Below are 26,219 nucleotides of genomic sequence, written 5' to 3'. Positions count from 1 at the left end.
ATGAAAATGATCCATAAGGAAGTTTGTTTCATGCTTCTGAAAAAGACTTGGCAATAAGCAATAGGGGATTTTCTGATTAGGGAAAGGTCCTTATACTAAAACAAAATTAAAAAAATAAAAATAAAAAAATCAGAGAGAGAGCATCTACACAGCAGATTTGAGAGAGAAAATGTTCAAAATAATCTATTTTTATAAAAGACATGATTTATTTTTTTAAGTTTACTCCATCTTTCCCTGGCAATGCCAGCTACTTTTCCTTGTTACTGAGCTTCAGAGACGTTTACTTGCACAGGAGACATGAAAGGACATTAAGTTCACGTCACATCTGTGAACATGTTGCCATGTCAACAGGCAATACTTTGTGGCTTAATTATTGATTGACTCATGTTCCTTTAGGACATAACACAAGCAATAACAGCACACTGAGCAGCTTTTCTAACTTAGATACCTATTTATACCATACAAGAGGTGTGGCACTTCAAAACTAAGTATGGCTAATGTCTAAATTAGAGTCATATTATAAGAGACCCTACTACAGTCATCCTGCAGGAAGAAAGTGATGGTCTCACACTTAATTACATTAATCACATTGATGAAGAACTAGGATTAGAGCTGTTGTCTTCAAGATCAAAATCTCTGTCCTGCACAACTCAAGCTAAAGAAGAGCTCTTTTAGGTAATGAGTGGATTAGTTCCTGCAGTCACTCAGTCATTCAACACGTTAGACATAGCAACAAGAACAATTTATTTCCAGGCACTAACTGTGAGGTAAGGAAAGGCATGGATTTACAGTGTGTAAACTAATCCGTGTTAACTATTCTCATGAACATTGTTCTCTTGTGCTGGGTACGGGGGTTTCTTATCTCCTTTTCATTGAGCAGCAAGCTACCTATAATTTCTTTTACCAAGATGCAAGAGCATGAACAATTAAATCACAGTTTCAAGTATTACAGATTCGACACCCTCACAGGTATTTCTTCCTGCATCTGCATGCCAGTTATGTGTCTACACGCACAAAGTAAGCAGACTATAATTAGGCAGAGAAGAGCACTGAAAAGTTCTAAAACCACTTAGTGAAGTGTAGAGAAGAGAAGCAAAATTTGGAGAGAGAGATACTATTTTTACCGTGATGGATCCAAATCCAATTCATTTCACAGCACAGTGAACTAGGATTATCTACAGAAGTCTTAGGAAGTCCCCTTTGCAGGAGTCATTTCAGATCCTGCATTGGAAGTATAGTCAGGCAGTATTCTTAGGCACTCAAAAAACAAAGCAATAGGATAAGAAAGCTTCCAGAAAGTAAAAGGTATGTAGGAATGTAAAATGGATCTCTAGGCTAAAACTCATCTTTTTATTTCTTTTTATTGATTTTTTTTTTTACCAGTTATAGGCAATGCCTTGGAAAATTTTACCTACGACTTAAGATTTTAAGCTTAGTATGCTGGGAAGTGGATGTACAGAGTGAGTCAGCCAGCATCTTGGAATATCCTTTTGATGTGTGTGGTCATGCTCACATCTTGCAAAGTTTAGTATTTCAAACCCAGGTTGTACACATAGTGATTCTCACACTCAATTTATCACTGCTGTACCGTTATCTATATGCTATAGGTCCAAAAAAAGCACTCTTTGCCACTTGGTTCTTTTATGGTAATTTAGAAACACTTCAGATGTGGTTGTAGCTTAGAAAGTCGTATTTGAACCAAGCAAGTTTCAATTAGGAATGTCGCACCATTTTTTGAAAGGTCTTTTTATACCATGGAGTGCTAACTGTTCTGAATATATATATGTCATTTCTTACAACTGCATATCAGATTTATGCTGCAATATGGACTTGTACAATAAACTTTACATCTCTATTTTGGTTAGAATGTGTATTTACTTGGAAATACATTCCATATTTGCTGGTAATATTTGCTTTACAGTACACAATTTCACTGTTTGCAATTTACCATTTCCTGCGAAATATCACCTCTAGTTCAGAAATCTGGTCTAATGACCAAGAAAATGTGTTCATTCATCCTATCTATGGATTCTATTCTGTCACTCAGTTTGCCCAGACCTCAGAACCTCCTCTACATGATCAGGAAACAGAATACTTCCCATCTACTTGTGTTCCATATTGTCTACTTGGCTGCAGGGACAGACTCCTAACATACACAGTACTTTGCACACTGAGTCTACGAGTCCTATTAGGACTTCTTAGTACTACAAATGAATGATAATGAGCCTATTATTGTCTCAAAAGAGTAGGTTTATATAAACCACTTATGTAAGCAAGTAATTCTGACACCCAAAAGTGCTGCAGCCTTAGAAATTCTGTTTCTGCTAGTCCATAAAAATGGTATTTCAGCTCCTAATTGTTGTTTCTTAAAACTACTTTTCAATTAAATGAACAAACTTTTCTCCTGCCCCTTTACTCCCCTCTCTTTAAGCATTAATCTCTGGGGTAAAGCACTGTCAAATGACTCCTAAAAATCTAAAAATGCAATGTCCACTCTATGCCCTATCTTGGCTGTGTTATCTTCAAAGAGCTTCAGAAGACTAGTGAAGCATGCCTTCTTTTTTCCTAAACCATGTGTGTACAACTAATCAAACTGAAGGATGCTTTTACTAGATACTCCTTCTCCTAATCTGTTAAAATTCTTTCAAACATCTTCCCTACAGATGAAATGAACCTAACTAGTCTGTAACTCCATGTGCTAAAACCTTTATTACATGAAGTTCAAAGCTAAAGAAAATAATGATACAGAAGAGCATATAATTTGTGAGGGCTTGACATATACAGCTTGCATAGCTGTTATAGGGCCAGAAAAGTCTTTGTTTGCCTCAGAGTACGTTACCTGAATCACTGTGTAATAGTGACTCAAACTTTCTTCTTTCTAAACACTGGAATTACACTGACCACTGGTTGGCTTTGGGGGAGCCCTCTCACTGCCTGGAGTTTCTCTGCATGGATGTAGAGGAGCACACAAAGAGTCTCATTCATAATCTGTATAGCCCGCAGAAAGCAAAATTCTGAACTGTTCTTCTCTTGCTATTTTAGTTGCAGACATTGTCACTGGAAAGGAAAAGAGCCATAGACCTGGGGTAGACCCAGCAGCAGACATAGGAAATGCTTCTTGCCACATTTTCTGGATTGATAAAGTTTGACATTATCCCCTATAGATAATATCCTTGAGAAGAATATGCAGATATTTATACACATTAATGAAAGTTAGCGTTCATTAATACTTTCTTTGTCACACTGCCTTTTTTCCATCTTCTATAATGACCAATGTACGTAATAACAATGCTACTGCCAGCCACAGAATAACAAACCAACCATTTGTTGTTTCATGAAGTTCCCAATTTCACCGTTGCCACTCATATTTAAAGTTCCTATAGACAGCAGGACTTCTCTGCTGGCTTACGACAGACTCTGTAGCTGGGATGGCATCACTAATCCATTGTTTAGCTGAATGACAACACGACTTCACCCATTCACTGAACAGTGAAGTTATGAAAGGAAACAAGATGAACCAGAAGTTAAACAGCACGCTATCACTTACAGCTTTATGCTTAGACTGTTTATTTCTTTACAGTTGGTCACACATCCATCGTGTCTGCTGGCTGCAGCGAGCCAAAATGCCAGAAATGCAAAATTGTATGAGAGCACCTTGGCATTAGTTAAATTTTCTACTTAGGGAAGACCTCATTGCAGCTTTTTAGTATTTAAGGGACCTTATAGAGAAAGATAGAGACAGACTTCTTCCATGGTCTGATAGTGATAGGAGTAGAAGGAATGGTTTTAGACTAAAGAGGAGAGATTTGGATTAAAAGCAGGAAATTCTTTACTCAGAGGGCAGTGAGGCCCAGGTTACCCTGAGAAGCTGTGAATGCCCCATCCCTGCAGGCATTCAAAGCCAGGTTGGATGGAGCCCTTGGAAGCCTGAGCTGGTGAGGGGAAACCATGTAACCATGTCCATCCTATAAGGATTAGAACTTATTATGATTATTATGATTCTGTGATTCTACGATTTTAAGACACTTGTTCATTCTATTTATTTGTTCATTTATACATAAAAAAATCTTAAATATTCCTCCAACAAAGTTTCATGCAAGAATCTTTATGATTACAGTAGCTTAATAATATGTGCAGCTGGCATGCATCACATGATTTTTTTTTCCTAGTGGTTGGAATAGAGATTTACAAGGATTTTACTTACCAGGTTTGTTTATCAAACGCTATCGAGAGTGTTTATTATGTAGTTAAAATACAGTAATTATTACTATGTGACAAGGCTGACTCATGACAGAGTTACTACTGTAGCCTGATAAGAACAAATATTTTCCTTTAATGTAGTTCTAAACAAAGTTTGGGCAAATGTTGCTTCTGTAGTCTATAATAGCATCTGAGTGGGTATGACTGAGCAAAGTTTTCAGAGCTTCAGGACAGAAAATATCTAGAGGGTGATAGGAGACAGAAGATAATCTGATACCTCCTTGTGTGCTGAGGTCTAAAATGACAACGTGTTAATGAATGAACAACAAAAGTGAAAATAAAACAGTGATTTCTTGTTTTAAAAAGTTAATTTATATGCACTAATGAAGACTTAAGCGTTGTAAGTCCAGGTATTTTCACTTTAAAGATGTATTTAGTCATGATTTAAATTCAAAGAGCAAGAAGATTAAAAAATCTTCGATGAATATTTAAGTTTCTATTTAGTATTGCATAATACAAATTTCTACATGATTGAAAAGTGTTCCAAACGATACTTGATAAAGCCTCACAGATGTGTGGCTTCTCACATTTCTTCCTCTGCCAAACAGAAAAATTAATCACTAGTATTAGATACTTATTTGAAAGCCTGCTGATGTAGGAATCTGTCATGTCATCCCGCTGTAACTGCTGCCCACAGAGACTTTCCTAGACAGAATGAGTGAGGTGATGCCTTTTTCTTAACAAAATTTGAAATGAAATCGTCTGTATCAGTATGATTCTTACTGAAGGAGCACTCTCATATGATATGTGATATAAAAGAAGAACTCTCATGATATTGTTGCTCCTTCTGATTGTTATACTGTACATTCTCAGTATTCGTGATGGGCAGAAGTAAATGGCGTTGGATAAGAACAATAGCTAGAAGCCAATCCTTCAGGAACACAACTTACTTAACAGTTTTTGTTAGGAAAAAGATCTCTCCATCACCTTTGTTCTCTCTGCTCAGTCTGTTCTCCCTGCCTAGTCTGAACTCTTTAGAGCTTCTTACCCAGCTGCCCTACATAGGGTACTTAAGATATGTCAGTGTCCCATTCCTGCTCTGAATGGTCAACAGTGAGTAGGAAGACAAAAGATAAGACTTTTCTGAAAGCCTTTAAAATGACAGTTTCCAAAAATTGTCTGGAACTCTGAACCTTCTGTGCTACTTTCTGTAGCTAGCCTAGTTTGTGGGAGTAGATCTGTTTGCCTGGCCTTCATTCTGTCTCTTATTGCTCATGCATCCTTTGAAAAGTAGAAAGAACAGACTTGGGGTTTACAGCTCTGACTACACTCCAAGCTCTCTGGTGAGGAGACTGTGCTTGCTAGCACACACCTCTCCACTTTAATAAATGCATGTTTTGAAGTAAACAGAAGTGCTCATTATATATTTGCATTCCCAAATATTTATGTTTATATCAAAGTAGCAGAAACCAGTATTCAACAAATTAAAAAATGGGCAAAAACTGCAAGTAAGCATCTCAAAGATCTCATTTTGGCTGACTTTTTACGGAATACCTGTAGCTGGGCTCTATTCTGGTGACTGTATTTTTATTCCATGGCTTAACACAACACTGTACCATGAAGGAAACACTAATTCACATTCCAGCCCTTTCACTAAATGGATCAAAAACTGTACACACTTATTCCAAGTATAAAACTAACCTCTTCCTAGGGCACACTGGACTATTAGTTTCATGATGATTATGAGATAAAACAGGAGAACTGTATATAAAGAAGTATGAGTTGTTTGTAATACCTCTGTTACACACATGCATTTTGAAAGGACCGATTTACTCAGAGAACATCAGGGCTTATTAAACCTTGCTATTCCAGTGACTGTGGGATAAACACTTATAAAAGATTAATAATAAGAAAATCTCTTCTGTTGTGTAATTCCCACATTCCTATCACAATACTAAATATTAATAGAGTAGTAGTAGCTTCACTTGCAAGATTAAATCAATATGACTTTTTCCCCCCAAACTGCTTGTTTTCTGAAGCTGAAAGAACACATGGAATTCAAGAATTTCAGTGTGGGTATTATAAGCATCTGAGTTCAAAGAAATGGAATACATTAAAAAATCGGCCCAAATTTGTTATATACATCTTTTTTGATTAAAAAAAAAAATACAAATCCTAAACCCGATGCTAACCATACTACCTCCTCAATTTGCCTGCTGTAATACGCTTTAGATCACATTTTAGTAGGTTGAATGTGCAAATACTTCTCCTGTGATTAACTCCATGTGTTTGGTGTATCTAGTCACCGGGTTCACTAAGACTCAGTGATGCTGCAAAGGGCATAAAGTGATTAACAGGTTCCACTTTTACAGTGTACAAGTATGCAATTATATGTGTCCGCTGCTACACAAAATAATATACAGTGATGCTTCTTCATAATCAAATCGTAAAGGAGTAGCTATGTCTATGTAAACTGACCTTGCTGGCCTAGAACTACTGTGGTTGCAAGGCCACTAGTTACATTTGCATGGTGTTCTTCCCCTGTGGAACCCACACATGCAATTTGTACAGGACATAATGAGGCTGTAATAGTCTTTTTCACACCTACAGCGATCCATACCTTGGACATGATGTTTCTACACAAGAAGAAGGTATCTTAGGAAGGCGATCAGAAAGGGACAAGGATTCTCCCATCAGTTCCTCACCACATGGAGAGCCCTCAGAGCCGCAGAAGCCTCTGAAAGATGAGGAGGAAAAAGTTCGTTCTTTTCACTGGACCAAGTTTTACACTGCTGTAAGTTCACACACTGAGGCAGGTTCTATGGCAGCACGGGGCCATCTCCTCTCGATGGCTCCTCACCTCCTCCCCCCACTGGCGTTCTGGAAAGCACCACGCGCCGCTCCAAGAACCCGCCGGGATAACCCGCTGTTAGCGGCCCCGCCGCCAGCTGTGTGGGGAGGAGCGGGTCGGCACAGCGGGGGGCAACGGCAGCACCGGGCACAACCAGCTGTCACCGTCACCTGGCCCGGGGAGCAGTTAAATCACAACGGGCTGAGCACCTGGGTGCTGCTGCTGCTGGCTCGGATCGCTGCTGGAGTGACCCCTGAGGTGGGCGGTGGGTACTTCGCGTCCCGTCGGATATGGAGAATGTAAGTACTTCGCTGTGGGCTGGGGGGAGGTTGTGCTGCGGCCCGAGCTGGGCCTGGGAGGGTGGTTCTGGTGTCTGCAACTCAAAGAGTACGAGTTTGGTTAAAAAGACTCCCAGAGGATGTTTTTTGCCCGTTAGTGTAACATGTGTAGCTGCTGGTTGATTGCTACCTTGTAAAGGTGCTGATGGCAGTAGGGTGACAGCTCTGTGATAGTAGGAAGGTACTGGTGTTGGATGAGGATGCTTTGTGGTCCTCATCCTTGGTATTACTGCTTCTAATATTTAAAACTAAAAGCTCAGATTTAGCCTTTGGGGACTTGTGGTAGGTAAATCACAGAGCAGTGCTGCTCGAAGTCAGATGCCAGAGGTAGCTTTGAAAGTCTTCAGTGGAGTTAATTCCTAGGTGGGAAAGCAGACTGCTTGTAAGTTTGGGCCATTTATGACCAGTGATCGCAAACATGTCACCACGTTGCTAATGCTCAAATCTTTGCTTGAGGAAGCAGAGGAGAAAAAGTGAGGTTGCACGCCAGGTTTCTGGTATAGCTATCATGTTTGGACAGTCTTAATTCAGCCTCTTTCTGCATTATGGCACTCACTTCATTGTTTATCATTGTGTTGACTAGTGGATAGCGCTCACACTATACAAAGAATAATGCTGACTTGCTGGGGTTCTTTGGTATGTCTCTTATTCTTTTTAAAGGAATAATTAGATTATCATGTTATTAGACATACAGTCAAACAATGCTGCATAAATGTGGGCAAAAATCTGGTGTTTCTTAACTGGGGAAGCTTCAGCTTTGCAGACCCCCCAACATGTAATGTTACTTTTCTGTTGAATTGAATATATATGTATATAATACCTGGCAACTTGGTAGAAGGAACTTCACGTATCAGGTCTTTAGCTCAGTAGACTGACTTACTGGCAAGAATGAACAGGCTGTTAAATAAGCTAATGTAGGAGAGACCAGGGTTCTGTTCTCTGGGTGGGTTTATAGAGCTGTTTGCTGACAGCAGTTCTTTGAGAAACCTGTGTTCCTAAGCTCAGTACCATTGTGTGTGGGCCCAGCTATTCTTATCCCTCCTGTTCTCCCTAGGATCTGTCACTTAATTGTGCTTTTTGTCCTGTGTTCTCCACAGCAGGAGCAATTTCCAATTTATTTATTTATTTAAATTCCTCTGTGCTGCTGGGTTGTTTTGAACATGATGACTTTTGGAATGGTATCCTCTCTCTGTTCTGGTACTTGTTACTATACTGGCCCCTTCCTTCATCTACTAGAGGTATTTTGATTAAAATTCATGTTCAGTCCCTTCCTCCCTTGCAGTCCAGAGAACGTGCAGTCTCAATTATTCATGAATTAACCCTTGCAGTAGCTCTGTGGTATAGAAGTATTCATTTTCCTGTACCTGGGAGAGGGAGGAAGGTGTGCTGATTGATGTGGGGGTGTGTAGCAATGGCAAAGCAGTGGGAGTTCCATGTGAAACCTTTGGTGTCTTATCATCAGTTTGCCTAAGGAGCAGAACTTGCTCCCCAGAGCAGTGCTTTCCACACCTGTTCCTCCTTCCTCAGTGGCCAGACCTTGTCTTCTGAATTTTTCATCGCTTTCCTTCTTTAGTACTCCATTGTAGAAGCATCAGATGCATAGTTAATGAAAGGAGCTGCCCTCCACAAAGGAGAAGCAACAGTTCCAGGCCTGTTCACCTGAACTTAGTCTTTATAGCTTGAAGTGTTTTACAGGGGGAATGCTTACATCCTGAAAAACACATGTTGAACAGTAAGCAGTGTGTTGCGAGATGATATCAGTCATATCCATTAGGCACTGTTTTGCAAGGAAGGAAGAAAATGAGGAGATTATTTTAAAGTTAAGAGAGAACTAATGCTAACACTTTAAGCTAAATCTCTGCCTAATAAAACTTTTAAGCCTTTCTTGATTGTACAAGATTGGCATGCTGTCTCGTTATCTGAAAGGCTTTGTAAACTGCTCTGAAGTATCTAAATATTTCAGTTCACAAAGTTAATACCTTTGGATGGTGTGATTTTACAGATGTTTTTGCAGAAGTTTTGAATCTGGCATTTGAAAAGCCTGAAAGGAATAGAGCCCTGGCAATTAGATCTTATTTGTTTTCCTTTGTGCTCTTCAGCAAATTTTGACACTCACAAGTGGTGACACATCCAGGGCTGTGTTTTAAATATTTCAAATCCATACGGTATTTTGTGATGGGAAAAGGTTTTCATTATAAGTTGATGTTTGTGTCGTTTGCTTTTGTTTCCCTGCTGTTGTTCCCAGCAGGTGTTGTACCTTCTTTCCTTTGCGGGATACACTGGGAAAAAAATAAATCAATACAGCACCTTTATATTGAACACAGGTCAGTTTCTGCTGGAGAACGGCTAGGCCATTCCTATCTTAAAAGTGCTATTTACAAATAAAATTAAGTGTTGTTTCCAAACTCTTCTGAAGTGTTTCTGAAATACTCGTGGTGCTAAGCCATGAGTAATATTTACATCTATTTCATCCTGAGAAGTCTCTGGTCGCTCTGGGTATTGATTTGCATGGCTGTGCTTTTAATTTTAGTAGGTACAGGATTTTTGCTTCAGACGCTTCTGTATCTTTTTCATTTCTTTAAGTGCAGACCTGCATATCGCTACGTTATTACTAATGTACAGACTACTTAGCAAATGATGTCTTGTTTATTTTATTTTTTGGGGTCTATCCCATATTGCTTCATACTTCCAAAGTCAGCTCTTACACCATGACTGGAACCAAATGTTACTTCCTAGCTCAAAGTAACGTATGATACATGAAGTGTCAGGTAATTCATCAGGAGTAAGGAGGAGATGGCCCTAAGGCAAACAGTTTGCTCTTTAGAATATAATGGTTACTTAACCCTTTAACTTGTAGTGCACATGTGCATAGAATAAACTTGGGAAAAAATTGTTCTCAGGATACTCACGTGAACCACACAAGTAGATATTAATTCTGCATCCAGAAATGTCAGCAAATTAAAACAAGTGTGCAGCCCATCAAAATCAGTATATATGAGCAGTTTAAGCTATAAAAACTGACTCTGAGTTATTTTCCTGTGCTCTCCTGTTACCTTAAGAGTTGTAATGTTATTAGTAATGTGTTCCCTAAGTTAAAAAAGACTTGTCATGTTCAGTTTTTATGATCAAAGTTCAACACTGACTATTAAGTTGCTTTCCAGCAATATGCATGGAAGTAATACTTACTTTTGGTGTAATTCCTTCCGCAAATGACGTGGAACTGAAGTCTGTTGTTTCTAATTGTGTAAAGGAAAGCTGATATTCAACCTGAGTCTTTTTGGAAAGCAAGTGGGTGGTTGTGCTGGGAAGTGAAATGTTTGTATGCTGGTCAGTAGTGCTGGCATTGTGGTGTTTAGGACCAGTGTATGTTTTTTTGTATGAAAAAGCCACACACAACCTGCGAGATGTATATGAGATGTGCATGCTTTGTACAGGATAGACCATGAAGATGCCTATATTAACTGTCTGCAAAGCCATGCAATAGATGATGAAGTGAGGTCACTCTTCCTCTTGGTGCTGCAGCCTCCTACTTGCTGTTTGTAGCCACAGGTCCTGTTATCCACAATGCTACATCTTGAACACAGTTCAGGCTTATTCATGTATACATAAAATTCATTATGCCCTTCTATGGAAAGGGGTTTTCATTCATGCTGATGGGTTTTTAGCTGCAGCTTTCCTACTGTTTGGTCACTGGGTACTTTCAGGAACCAGGATGTGTATCTTGGTGTTTTTTTTTGTTGTAGTTTTTTTTTTCTTTGGAACAGTATTTCAGGAGGCAAATTGTTTTTAACAGTGTTATTCTTTACATGGCTTCTGTTTTCGTTTATAAGTAGCTGCTTTAGGCCCTAAGTGAACAAAGTACTTAAGCACATGTGCAACTTTAGCCAAGGGACTGCTCACAAACTCCGAAGTTGCATGCAAATTTATGTCCCTGGGACCAGATCAAACCCAGGGAAACAGTTGCAGAGTTTATGGTATGGCTTTTGGATTAGAAATCCTGTTGATTTAAGGCCCGAAGAGTCTGTTTGGCTGACGGGCGATTAATGGGCATTTTGATTCCAAGGTTAAGCGCTGTGCTTGGTATGAAAAAGGGAACATAACGAGCAGAAGTTGGAGAGCAGTTTTATTTTTTGATAAACGCGTTGGACTGCAGTATGGTATGAAAGAAGGAATGTTGTGTAATGCAACTCTTCACTTCTAATTCTCAACTTTAAGAAAATGCAAGTGCTGATGTACTAATTATCGCTGCTAGCTGCCACTCTGTCTCTTAGTTATCCAAGCTGTATTAAGCTGGATCAAGGTGTTTTCCCCCTTCTTTCTAACACAAATAGCAGACATTTCCCTAGCAGGGTGCAGCACAAAGCTCAGGCTGGTCCCGAAGGGGTTAATGCTGCAGAACTGGAGACATCTGGCAGAAGCTGTGGGTGTCGGGCGTGGCAGATCCCAGGGCCGTACCAGTCTCTACAAGGGAGCTGTCATGCTGCTGATTTATCCTTCCCTAATGTCACGGGGTATGGATGTTGAAACTGCGGCTAGAATGCGAAATACGAAAAACATGAAGATTATGATTTAGTGTCTGGGGAGGCTCGCTGCTGGCCTCTGTTCACAAGCTGTAAGCACTGGAGGTAGCTTGACACAGGTTACAAAATCTGGTATGTAGCGCAGGGGGGAAAAAAAGGCAGGAATATTTTGGCGTTTGGAACTTCTACATATGTTAGTGCACAAAAATGAATGACAGCAACAATGGAATCAAAGGCTGCGCTGGCGATGTATCATGTTAGAGCACATCGAAGCTGCTTGTAAATATTTAAATAAATGTACTTTCTGGTCCTTCATTTGCAAATAATTATAACAGAGAGATGAAGAAAGTGGGGAATTAACTTTATTTACAAAATGTTGGATAATTAATGATACTTCAACAGTACTCAAGTGTAAGCATATCATGGTTGTTGTCTGGCATCTTTCTGTACCTGAAACGTATAGGAAGTTGAATTTTAGCATAGACTTGCTTGCTTTTTTTGTAATACCACTTACTTTATCCTTTAGTTTTTTTTCTGTCCTGGTACGGTGAAACACCCAATAGCAACAACAGCTGGAACTAAATGGGAGTCGTGTGTTTTTGTCCAAATATCCCCATTCACTAAGTAAATTACCTGGTATCTAAATAGAATGACCCAGTTGTTTCTCTGATGGGGTGAATTATTTTTGCCTCTTGAAGCAACTTGTCTTTATTCTTACTGAAAGCAACACACTGAATGTTGTTGGTTTTCCCAGTGTTCTTAACTGTCTCTTGGGAAAGAAATAGAGACACAATCCTCAACGTGGCAGAAATGCAATAAAAATAGCAGTGTTCGCATCTATAGCATAGAATTGATTTTCCTGCTGATCTTGTAGCAGAATGGTACATAGAGTTGTTCTTTCATGACTGTAGAACACAAGTGTAGTTACAGAAGCAGTTATTGCTGAAGTTTCAGTCTCATACATGGTATCTAAAGCTTTTTACATAGCGTGATGTTTATAAAGTGGTGTGGGTTAAGACCTATCATTTTGGACATCTTTTTATACATCTGTTTTGATTATATTTTCAGCATTTTCAACAAAAGTTCTGTATTTTCAAAGTAAATTAATTATGTCAAAAATCTAGCTTTGTAAAACACTGCTCGTTTCATAAATATGCTCAGAACTCAATATTACTTTTATTCTTGAATAAGCTCTAACTACCCAGTTGCTGCTGGAATTGGAGTCTGTTTCAGAAGTAATTCAGAAGTAGTTCCAAGCTGAGAATGGTAGTGGAGCTGGGTACAAAGTTTGTTGCTGGGCTGAAGCTGGGCATGCTGGCTTCTTAGGGAAGGTGCAGGAAAGGGACCTGAAGAGCCAGCCCTGGTTTTCTTACATTTGTAGTACAACCGACTGTGGAGCAGCAGCTATGGTTGCATATCCTTATTTAGGAAATAAAGTAAGGCTTCATAATCTATTATATATAAGAAATTTAATCCAGTTTTAGTTCACAGTTATTAAAACAAAAATAATAATGTGTTGGGCTTTTTTTTTTTTCCTTAGGTCTTCTAAAATTTGCTTGAAAAAATAATTCACACTGACAGCTGAGCAGTTCTTCTCATCCCATTCACTAGGATGTGGGGTAGAAAATGCTACCAATCAGTTTATGTACACAGCAGCGTTTGTGAGACTACTGTTCATAGGGATGTTGTTAAATGTGCTTAGGATTTTTACAGTAGTTTGTGAAACTTAGGGTAGGTTTGTGTTTTGAAGCATTGCAGACGTTATTGTACTTCCTAAGATTTTCTGCATGTCGAATTATGGTGGAACTGCACTTTAGAATGCTTTGAAGTGGCTAAGGAGCTGCTTTTCTGATACCTTTCTCTGTACGCTGAAGTCCTTCTTAAGTATCTCTATATTAACTTTTCACTGGCTTATGCTTGATGCAGTAAAAGCTGAAGAGGAGCAAAGGCTTGGGTATCAAATATGTATGACTCAGTGGATTATCTTTCTGATCATCCTTGCAGTCTGAATCTTGTTTGGATCACTTGGTCATTTGATTTCAGTTATATTAGTTGGGATCTGTGCATAATCTTATCATCCTCTTCTATTTTCATATAGTCCCATCTGAGCTCATGCACTGTAATTGTCTGGAGTAGTGGAATACGGAGTCAACAAGGGTTTATTAAAACTGTATCTCAGTTGCTTTCAAGTCTTGTTGTGTTTTAAATCACAATATCATAGGTAATCTATTTCAAAATTGTATAGATTCAGATTTGTCAGGATATCTGGAGAGAGCCTGAACCCAGAGAAATGGCTCTGTATATAACATTATGTTATGTATATATGTATATGTATATGTATGTTTATTCGGTGTATAACCGAATAAAGAAGAGAAAAATACTGATGTAGTGAACTGATGAAGTGTATGTTCATACCATGATGTGCTACTAAATAATGCCAGCATACCCAGCATATTTTGTAAAGCACTGTTTTTGTATAAATATGAAATCAACACGTCTTGGAAAGTGAATCTTTGCTTTTGACATCCTGCTGCTCTGCTGCATGTGTGAGAGTGAGAGGTTTGAGAGGGCTTCTAGCAGCTGGGTTCTGCTGCTTTGCTACCTTCACAGCTGTGTGTGTGTCACAAGAAATGCCTACAAATGTTGTTAGATCTGATCTTGTCATGGTCAGAGGCCCTATTTCATGTCTAAAGCATGTCCTAGTAAGTGCTGGTATGGATGGTGAACACACAGGCTGCTCTGCTGTTCTGCTTCACCTGCCTGCAGAAATGGTATCAGCTCTTCCATTTATGGATGCCTTCATTTAGGAGGTATGTCAGAATGAACAAAAAGTTGTCACAGAGCTGAAGGATTGTCCCTACAAGCTGCAGAAAGCCCATGGGCTTGTGGTTTGAAAGGCTTTTTTAATTGTAGTAAAGGACTGAGGTTGAAGGTTTGCTTTACAAAAAATCTTACCTCTCCCATTTCATAGGGAGGGAGTCATGAAACTGGGCCCTCAGACAGAAGCTGTGCAGTGCATTAAAGGCATCTGTAAAAGGCTCCTCATGTGATAAAACACAGCAGTGTTTAAAAATCAGTAGAAGGGCGCTGGTAATCTTTCTGCTTTGGCCACTGCCATTTTTCATGGACACAGTTTTGATTTGTTCTCAGTGACAAATTAGGAGACATGAAGCATTGGCTAGGAATAATAACATAAACAGCATTCAGCCTGCAGCGTGGCTCAGTGTTGGTGCTGGGTGTATGTTAGAAGAAAGAAAAAAGAGCCTGTGGCATCATAACCAATCTTCTGCTTTACCTAACCTGTTCTTTTCCTTAGGGTTAAGAACTCAGGGAGACAAAGCTGGGGGCTGGGGCTCACACTGATTAATTTATACAAATGGGAATAGGATGCCATTGGTTTGTTTCTCTTAGCATATAACAGGGTGTATAACTAGGGTTTTGTTTTTAGTGTAAAACTTGGTGAACTGAAAGACTTGGCAGTAAGCATAACTAAAGTTGAAATTTCAGTTACCTTTCCAATAAGATTTTTTTCCTCAATCTCTTAATATGTGTTGGTGTCCGTATGGTCACAGAACAGTTTTGGAACATTATATCATCAAGGCCCCCAGAATCATCAATGAAGATTTGATGGCATTAATGGTACAGTATAGCTAAGCATCAAACAACTGTGAAAAACACTTGCAGAAAAGTGAGAGCAGTGCTGGAGGAAACATAGCATGACTTCGAAGAGCTGTGTTTCAGATGGGGGTAAATAGTTAGAAATGCTTTTTTGTACCATTTTAACAGATTGTGAGGTAGAGAAAAAAGCAAACAGATAATAAGGAGACCTTCATTGAGGATGAATTCATTATTTTTACACTTCAGAGGAGTGTTACTTGCCACTAGTTTAAAAATAAAACATATGTGGGGAAAATTCGGTAAATTGCAAGCAGAAAAGAGATGTTCTGTGGCAAAGGTATTGCATGCTTTTCTGTATCTTGCTTTATATAGCAAAGCAGCTTTATTTGTGCAAGGAAAGGTAAAGATTATTTTGGAATGTGAGTTTGTCTTATGCAAATCCCATGCAGGGCTGTGAATGTTTTCGTTAACTCTTCAGTCATTTGAATCTTAATGTATTAATCCAGCGTAGTTTATTCATCCCTTATAACTTGTGTTTCAATCACGTGCTTAATTTGGATCATCTATTTAATATTTTTTTCATAACGATGCTAAAAACAACTTCTGTTGTTGTTTAGATTATGTCTGTGGGAAAACATACAGGAAAGTATAGTATATAGCCTACTTCAAGTCTCAACATGATTGCTAACGTATATACAATGAAATGAGACACCTTCAAGATTTGAATCTAGCCTGTCAGTTGGTTGCCACATTACAGTAACACAAAATCCATAGCCCCCTCCTTGGTACAATTGCTATTAATAATCCAGATTCTGATGTGCGGTTAAACTCAGAATAATGTCTTTGCTGATTTTTGTGTTTGTTTTTTTTTTAACATAAGATTCAAATTAGTCATAACTGAGAATTCATATATTTTCAAGGAATAACAGTTCTGTGACTGGAGCACAGGATTTTGGGAACTTCTGGTGAGCCATTACATTCTTCAGCACTGCGATAAATAAGATTCAAGTTGGAAACCACTTACTCAAACTGGAACTATTCCTCCATTAAATCAGTGACATTAGTCCTTGGAGTAGCTGTTCAGCAGCGTGGATAAGAGATTCATAATCTGTCTGTAAAACCACATGCATATTTTCCAATAGTGTTACGCCTTAGCTTCTGTTTGGTCAAGCAGTTGCTTTCTGTGTAGCTAAATCTTCTGCAGCTTATGGCAAATGTGACATTCTTCACTTTCTGCCCTGAATATTACATAGGAGTTCTGTCTGCTGTTAAATAGATATCATTCTCCACCCAGATGTAGCAGTATTTCAACAAAGAATGAAATGATCCTTGTGTATCTTTTTCCTCACTTGCCGTGCTGGCAGGAGAGGGGGGCTTTAACAATTTGGTTGTAAGGGAGTTTGCAGCACTTGCACGGAGCATGCTGCTATGGAGGTGTTATTTACTTTCAAGATGAGTTGTTCTTGTAGAGGTGGTGTAAACATCCTGGCTAATACACAAGATTTTAAGTCTCTAAAAAGTCATTGTATGTATCATTTGAAACAGCATAAAACCTTCCTTCCATCTTAGGCTTATAGCAATAATAAGCTTTGCAGATGCTTTTCCTGGGAATTAAGGACCAGCTGGGGTAAACAGACCTCAAACTATCCTCTTAGCCAGTCATTAATCTTCAGGGAAAGCCTCTACTTTGATCGTTATTGCTAAAATATGCCTGTATAGCCTGGCCTCACATGCCAGTAAAAGCAAAATAGTATTTTGCCAAAACATGAACGTTGCTTTGTTTTCCAAGTAGCCCCGTGTTTTGGACTTGCCTTTGGAGAGTGTGAGCACACTCATGTGTATGTGCTCACACACAGATGTGAAGGGATGAGTCTGCAATTTGATTTATTCATTCTGTGTTAGTACCACTGTGAGTTCGATCTCCACACATGGGTTCCAGTCAACCTTAAGTTAGCTCGTGTTTGTCTCGCAAGTAGCGTCTTGGTTCAAATTCCCTCACTTCTGAAAATATAGGAAATACTGTACCAAGTAATGATCTTTTAAAGACTTGCTTTAAATTTCACCAGTGGCTTTCACTGAGAAGCATCAGGAAGCGTGCAACATGTTACAGCCCAGCTTGTCCTTTCCTGCTGCAAGCTGCTGAGAAGAGTGTGGTGGTGATGTACTGTGTGTTAAAAAGCTGACATTTCCTAAATACGTCTTAATACATTTTTTTTGGAAGGGACTTGTTGCTGTACAGTGTATCTAATAAATGATTATAGATTTTTCTTTTTTAAGATGTCAGATGTGCTACAGTATTTCTGCATAAATGGCCCCAAAGCTGTGGAAGTACAGCCTTCTAAACCGCTGGGCTTCAGTTTTCCTGAAGCTGTACAAATGCAGAGACAGGAGAACATCCCTGCTTCCCTGACTTTGCTCACCACGTGTTATATATTAGACAGTGAATGTTGTCTGGACAAGAAGCAACTGAAACCTGTGTTCTTCATCTGTTTGCTTCTTTTTGTGAACATACCTATATTTCTGAGTTTCACTGCATGCAGCCATTTGAGAGTTTACAATGGAATTGTGTTGACCAGATCCAGAAGAAGGGAGCTGTTACCCAACCTGAGTCCTTTGCCCTAAAAGAGACTTTGGGATCTTCCCTGCTGCCTCCAGAGAGGACTGTCTTTGTTCTGTGTCCCCTAAGGGGAATCATCAAAGTACCAAGAGAAGGAAATCATTCCTATATATTCTTGCCAACAGCATTTTCCCTATTTTACTATAAATGAGCACTGTGGAGGAAGTAGAAAGAGTGGGGGGGGGGGGGGGGAGAAACCTGAGGCTCCTTAAGCACCCCAAGCAAACTGCTGAGGAGGAGAGTGGAAGCTCTGCTTGCTATGGAGAGTCCTACAGAGCTGCTTGCAAGCAATGGGGCAGCTGGAGTGAGGATGGCTCCTGACAGCTGGCAGTGGGGTACAGCTACTTGCTGCACAGTGCGATCAGATAAAAGTACACTCTGTACAGTAATAGGAATCCAGATTTTTTTGTTTAAATCAAATATTTTAAATGGCAAGAAATCATAATTGCAGCGCATTGCCATTGGCTTCAATAGCCAGACTCCAGTTGTACTTCATCTGCTGCTCAGCTATGGCAGTGAGGCAGTGTTGGACTTCTTTCTGATCAGTTCTTGCACTAATTCTCATGTATCAAGGGAGCGCATAATTGGCATTACCAGTTGCTATCTTTCTCTTTTTAATTCAGCTCAGGTAGATTATTTCTTCTTTTAAAAACCTGTGTACGCTCTGCAGTGACACTGCACACAAACATCTGTTGAATTTCTTTGCCCCATAGAAACTTTGTCTGGAGTAGGTAAGCAAATTGAGGTGACCAATGTGAAGTCACTTCAAAAGCTGTGTGGTTGTTTAGCCCATTCCCCTCATTCTCTTGCAGTTACAATTTCTGTTTCCTTCTTAGTAGACACCTCTGGGCCTGGAAAGTCGTTTGAAAATTCCTATGTGTTTCCTGTGCTACAGGAAAACTGCTACATGTTCCCCTGCTCCACAGAACCATTGCCAGCATTTTTCATTTGCTTCCTAGCAACTGCCAATTTGGCAAAATGAATGTGTGGGACCTGGAACACTCTAAGCTGAAAGAGATGCAGAAACAAGGGTCTGTTTGTATTGCAAGGCTATGTTTTATAGTCTCCTCAATAGCAAAGAGGTGTCAGTGTCACCAGCCTGCCAACAAGGGAGATCAAGGAATAAATTTTCAGGGCAAAAGATATCCCCTCCTCTGTAAGAATAGTGTTTGCAGAAGTGGCAAAGACAGCATGAAGAAACCACCAGTATGCAATGTGCAGTAGCATTCCTGTTTGACTAATTATCTTCAGACATGGATGGTATGCCCACACTGTAGTCAAGAGTGTGAAAACAAATTTAACTGGGATGGTTTTAAAGAGCTCCCTTATTCACATTCTGTGTTTTCAGCAAAGAGCTCACAGCAAGAGAATCATCTGAGTATAAAACTGCCTGCTCACTTGGATTTTGCGCCCTGTGCCGAGCTCTGTGCTTGTTGCATTAGTATTGGTTTAAAGGCAGACTGAGACATGTTGGTTGCTGATAGCATTGGCTTCAGCATGTGTGTGTAGAGCTGCCACCTCTGGCATGTCCCTCACCCAGCTGAGGGATACCTGCATTGTCCGCACATTCTGTCCTACATCTTACTGAAGAAAGAGGTCTTCCATTCCTCTCTCCCTAAATTTGCTGGGTGACTCCTTTTAATCCATCCTGTCCCAGTTAGGAAATTGCCTCGTGTTTGTCAAAAATAAGTGAAATTTTATTTTCCTTTTTTCTACTCTGTACTTGCATAGTCTGCAGTCATGCTTATCCATGTTATTTCTAATGCCAACCAGAAAGGAACTTGTTTTGCACTCAGAATTTAGAACTAAATACGCCTGTTTAAAAATGTTTTGTTTCTATAAGCACATTTAAATTCTGATGTTTGAAACGCCCCATTCAGTTTTCTTTCAGGATGTTGGAAGCAAGGCATCCCCTGGCTGAGATCTCGTACAAAACATTTCAGCCTGCAGCAAGCTTTTCTTTTTAAGTTGGAGTTTTAGTAAACCCTCAAAAAATTGGGTTTATAATTGAAATGACAGCACAGCCCTAATTGTAGCACTACTGGCACACCTTCATAACCAGAAGCATACATTGCAGCGCTTTTTAAAGAATAAAGTTGATCCTTAGTATGCTGAGCGATGGACTTTATGCTTCCTGCTGTTTTGCTCAATTTGGTGTTATTTTTGCAAAAATTTGAAAATGGTATAATTTTCAGTGCTGAGGCTGGACTGTGTCTGCAGTTGGCATAAATCAGCGCGGTTCCACTGCAGGCAGTGATGTTGTGCAGATTAGCCTCAAGTGATAGCAGCATAATAAATTTTAAAAGTGTAACTTTGTAACATGAAGGGAGTTTGTGTTTTCTCAGATGGAGTAGGTGGGTATATCTGATTAAATTGTTGCATACAAAAATACTGAAAGCAGCTGAGATTTCCAAGTCCCATTTAGAGGGTTTAACTGAAACAGCTCTGCTTTGGGAGCACTAGGAATTGCTTTCTTTGTAGCTGGAAGCATCTCCTTTAATAAATAAACTGAGGTTGCTTCTTTAACCCCACTAACTTTTCTGTGAGTTGTTGAATTCAACAGAAGTAAAACTGTTTTTAAGAGTTTGGGTCATGATCTTGCATTGGAGCTAAGTAGCCTGTGAGCTGCTGGGCACCCCCCAGGACACAGCATCCTACTAGCATATTTTCATGCCAAATAATAACAGATATTGGGAAGAAGAATGACCAGTGTAATCCTTCCTCTCAGGCATATCTTGTGATATTTACCAGCATTACAAACTTCCAGCTCTTCATACCATCACCTGTGATTTTTATTTATTTATTTATTTATTTATTTATTTTTGAGGTGTAACATGTAGCCTTGGGACTCTGGGTCTTCAACGGGAACATAATGGCATATTGTGTAGTCCTTGTTCTTATCAATTGTCAGAACTGACAAGACCACAAGAGAAAAGCCAAGGGCTCTGAATTGGTGTTCAGTGGAACAGCCAGAAGGCACAGCTGTGGAGGCAGCTTGGGGATCTTTGCTAACAGCTCCCAGCTAGCTGGGAGCCCAATCAGACTAGAAGAATTGGCAGACATTTGCACCTTGTGGGGACTGCTGATGTTTGCTTCTGTCACTTGCTGTGGGCCTTCTCCAGAACTTATGCAGCCACTGCTTCCAGTGAGAGGCACCAGCTGCAGGCACCTGAGCTCAGCCCTGCCTGTGGCCACAATGAGTCCAGGGAGCTGTCTCATTAGGGCTGTATCTGACCCTATGGGATAGGCTTTTGCTGATCTGCATGTTGTGTCTGTCCCCGACCTGTACTTGAGAGGTACACAGAAAGAGGATTATGCAACAACTGGCTAGCACTTGAGTGACCTTTATGACTGGGGTGGAAGGGAAATGAAGGCCAAATGCTGCTAGCAGATAAATGGTTGTCTTGACTTAGGAGAGTCTCCTTTGACCCAGGCTGAGGTCAACCTGTGCAGAGAGACCTGAAACTATTACTTATCCTGCCTTGGGTGTGTGGATCGATAGCCATTTTGTCCCTTAACAGCTGGTAATCTGGGATACCTCACAAGTATTCCCCTCAAAATGTGCATAAATGACAGTCTGCATTAATATGTTTAGAGCACTTGACTCAAGCCTGCATGTAGTTAATAGTTTAACAGCACAGTTATAAATTTAATATTGCTTAACAGTCCTTGATAGCTATTGCTTCAGTGGGAGTCCTGCCCCTCAGATCAAATAGCAAATGATTCTTCCTTGAAGAGTAAAATTAGAGGAGGGGGAAGGAATTGCTCTAAGCATGCTAGGCTGCATCTCTTCCACCAGCCGTTCTCACTGGTGTTATCTCTGGCACGTTGGAGAGCTTTTTGCAGCCATCGCACAACATCATGCGTTGTAATCTGTTGCTAACACACTGTCCATCAGAAATGTTTACTCAGGGTGACAGCTAACACATCTGGAGGACATACTGTGTTTGATCTGCAATACCAGGCTCTGTCTTCTCTAACAATGACAAAACCATGCTGTGGTTGTGCAGTTCAAAGCATAACACGTAAGGACTGTCTCGGTGTCCAACTTAAAGCATCATTAGAAATTCCATTATTATAAAATATATATTAGTAAATTGTATAAGAGGAAAAATAACACTTTTAATTTTGTATTGTGTATAGAAGAAAAAATAGTGCAAGTAAAAATAAGTCTGTAGTGACAAACTTCTCTAGCATTCACTTCAGTGTGTGCTTTTAAAGCATGATTGGTAATGCCTTAAAATTAGAACCATTGCTGTAAGTAGGTTTTATAAATGTGATGTTTAGTGAATGCATAAAACCTGCACAGCACAGACCGTACGCAGTTTACCTTGCTACTTATGTTAAACTACTCAGTTTTGAAGCCAAGGTATCTCCATTATCATCACAGCTGTATGTTCATGTCAAACAAGTGAGAGCTGTCATGTCACACAGTTTTCATAGAATCCTTAGAGTTGGAAGGCATCTCTTAAAGGTCATCTAGTCCAGCTCCCCCGCAAAGAACAGGGACATGGACAGCTAGATCAGGTTGCCCAGTGCCTGATCCAGCTTCACCTCGAAAGTCTCGCATGCTCCTTTTGCAGCAAAGGCTTTTTGAACATGGGCTGTATATTTTGCATACAGGAAAGAGGACTCTGTAGATGTTCACTCATCACCTGGCAGTTTCACACAAGGCTTTCTGTGGCCCTGGGTGGCTCTTAGGAGCCAGTGCTCCATCTGCTCCTGCTGCTGTGCCTTTAGTAATTGTGCTACCTACATGATGCTGATATAACACCCATCTGTGCTTTTATTTGTACGAAACAAAGCTTTAAAACTAGTAAAGTTGGTGGAAGTGGTAATGTTAACATTTTATAGAATAGATTCAAGGTTCCCCTTTACTTGCTGTAGATACCTTAATAACCCTCAAAGTGGATATCTACGTTTTTTGGAATGTAAGTAGAGGTGACAGCAGTAGGAAATGAGGATAACCTGAATGAGACAGAGGAGATTCAAGACAGGAAGTAGTGACTTCTGCTGATTTCTTGGCTTATGTTTAGCAGGTTACAGCCTAATGAGGCTTTCTGTGGGGTGAAGAAGGGTGAGATGCATACGTTTCTATTTTTTAAAGTGAAGAAAGACTCAGAAAGTGCTGGGTGGTTCATTTAGGATGGTGCTGTAAGGCAAGTAAAAGCATTCTCACATGTCACATGAAATGTGTATTTGATCATCTTTTCATGACTGGAAAGATGAGTAATAAAGGGGCCTATAGGACAGGAGAAATAATTATGCAGAGTTCTCTCAATTCTACCTTTAATAACCACCCTCTTTTCTAGAGGAGCTCCACCTTTAGACAAAATGATCACAAAAAGACTGTAATTTATATAATTTTATCCTTTGAAACTACTATTCTTAATAAGCCTAAGAGTGTCCTTATGCAATAATTATTAATTCTAAGAGGTAAGGATATATAACAGCTACATGGTTGGGCTTTTGTTGGGCTTTCCCCCCCACCCCCTTTTGGTCTTTTACAACCTTGGAGAAGACTTTCTTGGGGATTTTTAAAATTTATTTATTTTTTTAAAGCACCAGACTAAGTTGAAGAGGAAAATGTAAAGGTAGTTCTAGCATTTAATAGAAATTAGAGCTTTATTTTCAAAGTGACACTGTACTATCAAGTGGAGTTGACATGGAAGATGCTGAGGGGTGGGAAAAAGACAGGAATGGTATGTAGGTATTCCCTGGAAGCACTTGGTCTGTATCCCAGGCTAAAATAAAAGGTCTTTAGAAAATGAGGGAACTGGCTCTGAGCTTTCCTCCCTGCAGGGACTTGTAGGATGCCCTGGGCTTCCCAGCTCTGATCATGATCAGCTCACTGGCAGCAGCTTTCAAGCAGCGTGCCTCTTTCTGATCAGTAAAATGGAAGATTTCTAGTGCGAAAGCAACTGGACTTTTAGATCCTCATGTGTCAGATGGGTGGTTGCATTCTGTTGTCTGCAGGTGAATTGTTTCTGCAAACTAGTGCCCTTTATGAAATTCCTTGCTATCTTGTAGCTCTTAAGCTGTGGTTTACTAAGTGTCTTGTACAATATCTGGTTTCTGCTGGTGAGTATCAGTGAGAAAAGCAGAAATAAAGCAATTATTCTGACCTTAAAGAAATTGATCTGGATTTATGGCATGAACATTGAGCACTGACACTGTATTTTGATGCCCCTTCCCCCGATTTGTGCAAGTTACAGTGATTGAAGTAATGAAGAAGCTGAGCATGTTATTTTTTTCCTTGCATAGAAAAATTACTCTTGTACTCAGATGTTCACTTTATAAATAGAACTACATATGCATTAAAGGTGTATATTTGATAAACCTAACAAAATTAAAACTAGCACTGAGAAAATGACCGAGTTCCCCCTCAACCAACAAGAGTCTCCTTGTTTATGTTTTCATATATTTTATTGGACAGTTTTTTATTTTAAAGCCAGCTGTCACAACCTGATGTTTCACAGCCTTCGCTGTTGGAACTTGCATGTGTTCTGGCATCAGTCTACGTGGAATATCTGTTTGAACAAATGCAGTATCAGGACATGCCAGCTATGGCCATTTGTGTTTAGTTATAGCAGTTGTTGAACATACCTGAAGGGTTGACATTCAGCAGTGAATGAAGTCAATTTTGGCATCTCACTAATAATACTTCAAAATCTGTACTTCAGTATGTTATGGGGGAGGGGGAAATGACCTTTGTATTAAGAGTGGGATATCTTGCTTAACTGCTGGACCAGCATAGCTGCAAGGTCTCAGTTAACAGTTGGGTCATGAAGGACATTGCAAAAGCTTAACTGAGATATAATTCTTAAACTGAAACTCTGATTCCTAAGAAAACTGTAAAACTCACAAAACCATGAGCTGCCTCCCAGACTCTCCTCCAACAGATTCTTTCTAGAGCATTTGTAGTAGCAGTTCTCATGGGGTGCAAAGAAGAGTTGGTTTGTGTCTTCTAAAGGGAACAAGGGCAATAAACTCCAGCTGGTCTGTCAGTGTTAGAAATTCTTATTGCTTTCCTTCAGTTAAACAAAAAAAGAGCCTGGATCGCAGCGTGTTGGATGTGCTGAATCATGACCATTGTCAAACTGCTGCAAGGAAAAAAGCTGAGGCTTCAAAGTAAATACCAGAATTGCATACTGTAGGCACTGGTGTATAATCCAAGGATGCCAAATCTGTTTCATATTTTGGCGTGGAGAAGGACCACTTGCAGCAAAGTTACTAAATTCAGCACAGTAACGTGCAGATAAAATCTAAATTTGAATGAATACCAATATACTGCTCCTGATAGTTGGCACTGTCTGAACCAGTTTGGGGCTAATTGGCTTGGGGAAGTGGCATAGCTCCCCATGCATAGTGTTTCTTCCAAGCTAAAACCCCTACGAGGAAGGTTCAATGCAAATGTGACTGTACGGCTTCCAGGCTTGAACTGATACCTCCAGACAGGTCTGCAGAGCTTCAAGAAATCTTAGGGTGTGAGTCAGCACTCTGCCCCATGCACTGCTACGCAGTTTAGATGCGATCCAGCATTAGTGGGAGTCCACGGGCTAGGAGGTGTTTTGCAGGCCGGGTAAACCCACCAGCTGCCTGGCACTTGAGCTGTAAAACCACTTCCAGAAAAGGCATTTTGTACTTATTTAAGCACAGACTTTCATAATATACCTTGTGTGAGAAAATCTAACTTGCAGATGAAAAGGTTTTGCAGGGTCAAGGCCAAAGAAAGGAAAATATGCAATCAGAGCACATACAGGATATACTGTATATGTGTATTATGTTAAAGGTGCATTGGAAAAAGATACTATAAAAAGAAAACTCAGGAAAACAGAGTAAAAAAGCTCAAGTTCTAACACTGGCCATAGGCTGGTTTTGTTTTCTGCCTTTAAACTCCTTCTACACAATTATTTCACTGCAAAGGAGAAGTACTACTTGATATGTGTATGTGGGACAGACTCTTAAAAGTATTTATTTAGGGTATTTCAGAGCCATCATAAATAATCTCAGCCTGTGTACACACATTAATGTGTTTTGATTGAGGTGGAAGGGGACCAAATTTCAGATGTATT

The 26,219-nt window shown here is 39.7% G+C and overlaps 1 protein-coding gene across 1 annotated transcript in view; it reads left to right on the top strand.

Annotated features, from left to right (window-relative positions):
* Positions 1-7,195: 7,195 nt before the first annotated feature.
* BNC1 (basonuclin 1) overlaps positions 7,196-26,219 on the top strand; it is a 69,800-nt gene continuing 50,776 nt past the window's right edge. The window contains exon 1 of the mRNA XM_015873027.2: positions 7,196-7,350. Within this exon, the coding sequence (XP_015728513.1) occupies positions 7,342-7,350 (9 nt within the window). The 5' untranslated portion in view covers positions 7,196-7,341. The remainder of the gene's footprint in view (positions 7,351-26,219) is intronic.

Source organism: Coturnix japonica, chromosome 10 (genome assembly GCF_001577835.2).
Source record: "Coturnix japonica isolate 7356 chromosome 10, Coturnix japonica 2.1, whole genome shotgun sequence".
NCBI classification, from domain to species: Eukaryota; Metazoa; Chordata; class Aves; order Galliformes; family Phasianidae; genus Coturnix; species Coturnix japonica.
This window is presented reverse-complemented; position numbering and strand designations above follow the sequence as displayed.